At 38.4% G+C, this 8,631-nt stretch overlaps 1 protein-coding gene across 1 annotated transcript; it reads left to right on the forward strand.

Moving 5' to 3' along the window:
• Nucleotides 1-5,238: 5,238 nt before the first annotated feature.
• opn1sw1 (opsin 1 (cone pigments), short-wave-sensitive 1) lies at nt 5,239-7,834 on the forward strand. Its single transcript, XM_067427263.1, has 5 exons — nt 5,239-5,624; nt 5,706-5,874; nt 5,956-6,121; nt 6,568-6,807; nt 6,888-7,834. The coding sequence occupies exons 1-5, from the start codon at nt 5,285-5,287 to the stop codon at nt 6,981-6,983; spliced, it is 1,011 nt and encodes a 336-aa protein (XP_067283364.1). The 5' UTR covers nt 5,239-5,284; the 3' UTR covers nt 6,984-7,834.
• Nucleotides 7,835-8,631: the final 797 nt, after the last annotated feature.

Here is an 8,631-nt window from a genome sequence, read left to right on the forward strand (position 1 = left end):
CATGTATATGTTTCGCTGTTGTAATTGTCCACATTATATAGTAAATTACATTTTATTAATTAAATTATTTATTAAACAATAATGTTTTGTGCATTATAAAGACCATTATAATTATGCTACATTTGTGCAGTACAAGTTGCACATGAGAATTAGCCCTTAAAAATATATATTTGCTAAACAATAATCTGAATATTAGGGGGTAGGGGGCCTAATCTCTTGAGCAGTATTCTCTGAATGATATAAATAAATTAAAATATTGAATAAAAAGTAAAAAAAAAAAAAAAAAAAAAAGTAAAAAAAAAAAATCTGATATAAATGACAAAAATGTTTTGGGAGAATTACCCTTTTGCTTAAATGATATATTATAATTAATTATAATAATAATAACTTTTTTCTCTTTTTATATTCTTTAAAGTTTTTATAGGGACTGTCAATGAGACAATGTAAAATAAATAAAAAAATAATGTTCTACAATTAAATTGCATTACATTGTATTAAATTGAGCAGGGATGCATCATTTAACATTTAACATTTTGGCACCATACATGTGTCAATTTTCAACTTCTTCATCCAGCCAAGACTTTAAATCTTTCCCTTTCTCTTTTTTCTCTATTTCTCCTTTTCTCTCATACACATCTATCTCTCACATAAAAGACTAAACTGAAAAGATTTTCCAAACAGCACAATTCCATAGTTAACTTCAAACACACATGAATTTACCAAATAGATATTTCACTTTATTCACACTCATCCAGCGAATGCAAGCATATACATTAGATTCTGCCATTATTTATTGATATGCTGATAAAGGTGCATTACATTTCGTCTCTGCAGGATGTCCATAACCTTCCTGTAACCCAGGTCGTATCATACCCATGCAACTCAGATACATAGCTTGGTTACAATACAACCCCGGGTCACTGGATGGCCTCTGACAAAACCAAACATGCAAGATATCTAACACAAACATATGTGCAGTCGTATCTAGAATTTTACAGGGTATAAAAAGTAGCACATCTCAATGCATCAAGAAGTTGTTAAACATATTAATACCGTTATGTTTGTGTATGAACAGAATATATAAATATTAAGATTGTGCATCTGCATATATAAACAAAAAACATATTTATTCCAGAGAGTTCAATGGAAAGACTTGTAATCAATTAAACATTAAAAAAGTAACTGCAACATTTTGATTTTGATTATAATCTAAAGAGGCATACTTCGCAATGAATAATTTCTCCTGTTAGGATACATGCCATTAGTTATAATGAATCATTAACAAAATTCACATTGTATAACGCTCACCTTTAACTTACCAGAGAAAAGAAATGGCAAGTAGAAAAAGAGAGAGGGGAAGAGAAGAGTCTTCAAGAAGAAATGAAGGAACTAAAGTGAGGTGTATAAAAAGAGGCCGGATGTATAGGATTTACAGTTTAACACTCTTTATCTCTCCCCAGATTATCAAAATTGACCCACAATCTAAGTCTTGGCTAACAAGATAAACTGTCAGTTTGGACGTAATCCCTCTGTGACATCAATGCGGTTTGTGGGGATTTTTAGGGATTGGTTTAGGTAAATCTGGTTTTCAGATTAAGGCTCATCCTTGTGCTTGGGGACCTTAAGAGTTTGGTTTGCCATTTGCCTGCTTATAGTGCTGCTCATGAAATAGAAGCCACGACTTAATAGGCTTGTTTGGCCACCAAAAAACTAGGCCAATACTTTAAGTTATCTGATATATGTGATCAGATCCAGTGATTTAGGACAGTGTTTTTAGTACGGAGAAAATGCTTCAAAAGCTTCAAAACCATTTAAGTAAAGTGTCTTAAAATTATGGGCCAGTAAGAAAAATATATACAGAGTGTAAGCTTCACTTTTATTAACAAACCACAAACAGAGCATCCTCAAAGTTGGCTGAGGCATAAAGTAAAGTATTTACTGTACCAAGAGAGTTTGATTACATTGATTAATTACAAATGCAGGTCAAACATGGATCAATGTGGTGTTATTGGTATGATCAACATTTCAGCCTTAAATAAATTATAAATGTTAGCTAGATTGTGTTAATTCCCTTGTCTAACGATGTATTTTTATGCTGAAATATAATTAAATAATGCTTTCTATTTTTAAAAACACATACCGTGTGTCGTTATCGCTCATTATGTGTAGTGAGTTGGCTCATGTGATTTATGTTTCACACTTCAAAACTTAAGGGAGCATAATGAGCACCCTAGGTTTTGTGGTGCATTGTGGGACTTTTTTAGGGAGCAAACGTTTCAGTGCACTGGAATGATTCTGTGATTGAGACAGCCCTTAAAATGTCAGACTCCTGCCATGGGCCATGACTACTGAACCAGGGAGCATTAAACATCTCCTAATTGATATAATCATGCACAAATACATTATATAACACTTAATTTTAGTATTTACTCAAGTGTCATGGCAGAGCATGTTGGGAAAAAAAATCCCAATGCAGTTTCAGCTAAATTTAAGTGGTCTAAAAAAATTAATTCATTTTACTGACATTCTTTGTTCAGGGAAGAAGGAAGCGGGAACCAGCGAACATTCAACAAACTGAAAGTAAAGACGGCAACCCCTCACAGACGACTGCCGCGCACACACATAATAAAACACAAACAAAACACAATGTAAAGTCCAGGCCTGGTCCTCTCTCGTCCTTCACTGGTGTCGCTCGTCCTTATATGCCTCAGAACTCCCTCAAGAGAGGGCTTGAGACCGGTGTGCCTCGCAGGTGACACTCATTCTCTATCACGCACCGGTCTCACTCGCTCCTTCCTCGTCCTTCACTCGTCAACCTCACCACATTCATAAACTCAAAACAACGAAGCAATACAGATTACTTATAATGTGTCAGTTTAGTGAACTCAAAATAAAAAGAAAGTTCTAAATACTTATAAAAGTTCATTTTGTTTAACTAATTTGTTTATTTTAAGTTTACCATACACAAACCAATTAATTGTTTTGAGCATTAGGGTTTACAGAGCTTCACAGTATAATAAACATGGAAATAAAAGTACATTTTGCACAATTCATCAATTATGAAACAAATGACAAACCCGATTTCAAAAAAGTTGGGACACTGCACAAATTGTGATTCCAAACAGAATTCAATGATGGGGAAGTTTCAAATTCTAATATTTTGCTCAAAATACAACATAGATGACATATCAAATGTTTAATCTGAGAAAATGTATAATTTTAAGGGAAAAATAAGTTGATTTCAAATTTCATGGCATCAACACATCCCAAAAAGTTGGAACAAGGCCATGTTTACCACTGTGTGGCATCCAGTCTGCAAACGTCTGGGGACTGAGGAGACAAGTTGCTCAAGTTTAGGAATAGGAATGTTGTCCCATTCTTGGCTAATACAGGCTTCTATTGCTCAACACTCTTATGTCTTCATTGTCGCTCGCATCCTCTTAATGATGCAGCAAATGTTTTCTATGGGTGAAAGATCTGGATGCAGGCTGGTCATTTCATACCCGGATCCTTCTTCTACGCAGCCATGATGTTGTAATTGATGCAGTATGTGGTCTGACATTGTCATGTTGGAAAATGCAAAGTTTTCCCTGAGAGAGGCAACGTCTAGTTGTGAGAATATGTTGCTCTAGAACTTGGATGTACCTTTCAGCATTGATGGTGCCTTTCCAGATGTGTAAGCTGCCCATGCTATACTCACTAATGCAACCACATACCAAAAATAAAATTTTGATTCGTCTGGCCACAGAACAGTTTTCCACATTGCCACAGTTCATTGTAAATGAGCCTTGGCCCAGAGAAAATACCGGCACTTCTGGATCACGTTCAAATATGGCTTATTTTTTTAACCTATAGAGTTTAAGCCTGCAATGGTGAATGACGCGGTGGATTGTGCTCACCGACAATGTTTTCTGGAAGTATTCCTGAGCCTATGTTGTGATTTCCATTACAGTAGCATTCCTGTATGTGATGCAGTGGGCCCGAAGATCATGGGCATCTAGTATGGTTTTCCGGCCTTGACCCTTGAGCACAGAGATTGTTCCAGATTCTCGGAATCTTTGGATGATATTATGCACTGTAGATGATGACAAATTTATACTCTTTACAATTTTTCTCTGAGAAACTCCTTTCTGATATTGCTCCACTATTTTTCACCACAGCTTTGGAGGAATTGGTGATCCTCTGCCCATCATGACCTCTGAGAGACCTTGCCAAGAGAGGCTCTTTTTATACCAAATCATGTTGCCAATAGATCTAATAAGCTGCAAATCCTCCAGCTGTTCCTAATATACATGAGGGAGTTTGAAAGACAACCGTTTATCCCGCCCCTCGGATTGAGCCCTGTCTATGGTGAATGTTGCTGCTTGAGCATAAATAGTATCTGCAAAGTTACAGTGCTGAAAGTTCAATGCAAACGAAGATATTGTCTTTATGGCAGTTTATTGCCTACAAAAACAGCCGGTTTTGGACTACAACATGCTTCTTCCCGGGTTGGTGACATCATAAACCCTTGCTATTAAAATAATCACTGCCCCAGATGTGACTTCTGTCCGTAATGGTAAGGGGCGTAGCGTTTCCGGACAACCTGTGCTTGGCACTTCAGCCAATAAAAATACATGAAACTACATTTGGCCATCTAAACTATCTAAGACCATTGTGTTTTTCAGAGGGATGGGCTTTATGGAAGCAGGAAGCAAACGAGCCGTTCAAAGTACAGTGGAGACAGCAGTGTCGAATAAAGGTAAAATATAAGAAAAATACAGTGCAAAAAAAGTATAAAGACGTTATACTGCAGCCCATAAACACAACCAAGCCTAGAAAAAAAACAAGGAACCACCCCTTTAAGCAATAAAGCAGCTCTACAGAAGACAATAGTGTCATTTCCAACTTAGTTCTAGTTTATTAATAGTTCATAATGATATAATTGATTATCAATTACCTTTTAACATTATCTTTCTAGACTACTGTTACTTTTGTTTGTTTTAATTCATCTTAAAACATTTAACATTCACTGGGTTCGTAGAACAACACGTGTTGCCTAATCATGTGCTTAGAGATTTCAGGGGAGTGTTGAGTGTAATTTGCATGGACAGGGCGGATTATCCCGGCAAACATGTCCGGAAGATCACCCGGAGGATGATCTTCCTTTTCATCCCCAACTTTTCACACCAGGCAAGACTTTGAGGATTTTATAAAAGGCCATCCCGTCTGCATTCGGTCAGTCAGGCTGCTCGTTGACTCCACCAGGACACCGTGCTAGAACAAGGCCTCTAACGGCGCAACCATGGACCCGTGGGCCGTTCAGTTTGGGAACCTTTCCAAAATCAGTCCCTTTGAGGGCCCACAGTACCACCTGGCCCCCAAGTGGGCTTTCTACCTGCAGGCAGTTTTTATGGGCTTCGTATTTTTCGTAGGGACCCCTCTGAATGCCATCGTCCTCTTTGTTACAATGAAGTACAAGAAGCTCCAACAGCCTCTCAACTACATCCTGGTGAACATCTCCCTAGGGGGCCTCATTTTCGACACATTCTCTGTAAGCCAAGTATTTGTTTGCGCTCTTAGAGGTTATTACTTCCTCGGTCATACGTTATGCGCGATGGAATCGGCAATGGGAACGGTTGCAGGTAAGAGGCAGAGTCTAAGAGTTTGAACAGCATAGACATTCCGTTCAGAATGGTGTGCTGATGCTTGTCTTGTTCTCCCAGGTCTTGTGACGGGATGGTCTCTTGCTGTCCTGGCTTTCGAGAGATACGTGGTCATCTGCAAACCCTTCGGAAGCTTCAAGTTCGGACAAAGCCAGGCCATTGGAGCCGTGGTGTTCACCTGGTTAATAGGTGTCGGCTGTGCCAGTCCTCCATTCTTTGGATGGAGCAGGTGAAGGACATTTTCTTGGTGAAATATTTGGAAACACATACACAATGTTAGGATTGATTTGATTTAGATTTGAATTTACAGATACATTCCCGAAGGTCTCGGCACCTCCTGCGGACCTGACTGGTACACAAAAAGCGAGGAGTACAATTCAGAGAGCTACACTTACTTCCTCCTGGTCACCTGCTTCTTCTTGCCAATGTTCGTCATCATCTTCTCTTACTCACAGCTCCTGGGAGCCCTGCGTGCTGTGAGTGTCCCAACTCTTTGCTTTTTTATAAACTCAACAAAAAGATACAATTGTGTAGATTTCTATGATTTTAATGAATATTTATTCATAATTAATGTTAGTAAGCATTTAATAATTATTTAATACATTTTGCTTCTGATTTCAATTTATGAAATTGCTTAAATCAGGCTCGTTCATGTTCTTGCATGAAAAATTTATAAAAAAATGCACAATTTAAGCATCCAATTGGAAATGGATTCTTTAAATATGAGGATTTTTTACATACCGTAATTTATTGTAAAATGTATTGAATATTGTTTTAAATGATGTGTGTGTGTGTGTGTGTGTGTGTGTGTGTGTGTGTGTGTGTGTGTGTGTGTGTGTGTGTGTGTGTGTGTGTGTGTGTGTGTACTTAAACATGGATATTTCAAAAGCTATAAAATGAAATGCTTGAAATGTTTCAATAGGTTGCTGCCCAGCAGGCTGAGTCAGCTTCCACCCAGAAGGCAGAGAAGGAAGTGTCCAGGATGATTGTTGTAATGGTGGGCTCTTATATCGTTTGCTATGGCCCGTATGCCATAACTGCTTTGTGGTTTGCCTATGCTGACGATTCACACAAGGATTTCCGTATGGTTGCTATCCCTGCTCTCTTCTCAAAGAGCTCCTGCGTATACAATCCTCTAATCTACGCCTTCATGAACAAACAGGTGAGATGGACAGCACACGTGTGTTGAATAATAACTGTGCACATGCCGACAAACACTAATCTTCCATTTTTGTATTCCAGTTTAATGCCTGCATCATGGAGACGGTATTTGGCAAGAAGATTGATGAGGCCTCAGAGGTTTCCAGCAAGACTGAGACCTCTTCTGTGGCCGCATAAATTATTTCACACCACATTTACAATTTGTCTGGACCTTTTTTCCTGTTGTTCTCCCCCTGATTGTTCAAATCCTGTACCTTTACACATTATCAAGGGCCAAGGGAGCCCCTTTATCCCGAAGACACAGCCCGCTGGATGGCTAAGCAGGGGGCGATATCCTACCATCCTTTCTGTGCAGAACTGGTACATCAAATACATCTTTTCTTTATCTTTTGAAATGAAAAACATTGTTTTTTCATGTTAAAACCGTGCATTATGCATTGATGATTACATAGAATATTTTAATTTATCAACTTGCAAAAGAAAATCAAAAAAAAAAAGAGATAAACATCCTTTCGTGTGAATGGACTCATGCAAACTGAAAATGGAAATTGCTGATTTTTTCTTTAAAGTGCTTTTTGACTGACCCATTAGGCATTATGTATTAGTGCCATTTTTATTCAGTCACAATGAGAGCTGAAGGAAACTAAGCATTGAGAATATTCTAAAACCCCACACCAATCAAAAGTGCACGTTTCGACCAGAAGACCAGAATGTAACTAAGCGGTTTACTCTCATCTCCTCAAAAGAACCTACTAAGGACCAGCTTTCTGGCTGGCTTAGCCAAGATATATAAGATCATAAGGACTTATCCAAGTCCATCCGCTTGTTTGCAGCTAAGGAACCTTTCATTGGAAGTTTGCTGGCAACAAATCATGAGCGACAGCTACTAATCACTGGCTTCATGACGTTGGATCTCTAATATCTGTATCTATATTACCTCTGTACATGTTCTGTTATAATTAGACGTGCATGAATATGTACATGTTCGCTGTTGTTAGAATTAATAAAGATTTATATTGTTTGATGCATTTTTTCCCTCTACCTGTTGGTTTCTATTAATCAACTGAAATGACCTTTATCAGATTGATTGAAAGACTAAAATGAACAAATCAATCATAGATTTGAACATTTTGATATATTACACATTACTTGAATTCTATTTAATGTATTTACTTACAATACGTAGGTATAGGGTAAAAAGAAATATACAACGATCAGGCATAACATTATGACTGGTGAAGTGAATAACTGATTATCTCTTTACCACCTGTTAGTGGGTGGGATATATTAGGCAGCAAGATAAATGGCGACAGGGTCATGCAAAGGGGTGCCAGTGCGGTCCGATCAAACAGACAAGCTACTGTAGCTCAAATTTCTCAAGAAGTTAATGCTGGATCTGATAGAAAGATGTCAGAATACACAGTGCATCTCAGTTTGTTGCGTATGGGGCTGCATAGCCGCAAACCAGTCAGTGTGCCCATGCTGACCCAACCAATGGAATTTTCTTTTACATTGCCTGGATGGCCGGCTGCTTGCGTTGCTTACGTGGGGAACACATGGCACCAGGATACACTATGGGAAGAAGACTAGCCGGCAGAGGCAGTGTGATGTTTTGGGCAATGTTCTGCTGGAAAACCTTGGGTCCTGCCATCCATGTGGATGTTACTTTGACACGCACAACCTACCTAAGCATTGTTGCAGACCATCTGCACCATTTCATGAAAACGGTATTCTCTGGTGGCTGTGGTCTCTTTCAGCAGGATAATACATCCTGCCACAAAGCAAAAATGGTTCAGGAATGGTTTGAGGAGCACAACATAGGTTT

This window comes from Pseudorasbora parva, chromosome 20 (genome assembly GCF_024679245.1).
Source record: "Pseudorasbora parva isolate DD20220531a chromosome 20, ASM2467924v1, whole genome shotgun sequence".
Taxonomy (NCBI): Eukaryota; Metazoa; Chordata; class Actinopteri; order Cypriniformes; family Gobionidae; genus Pseudorasbora; species Pseudorasbora parva.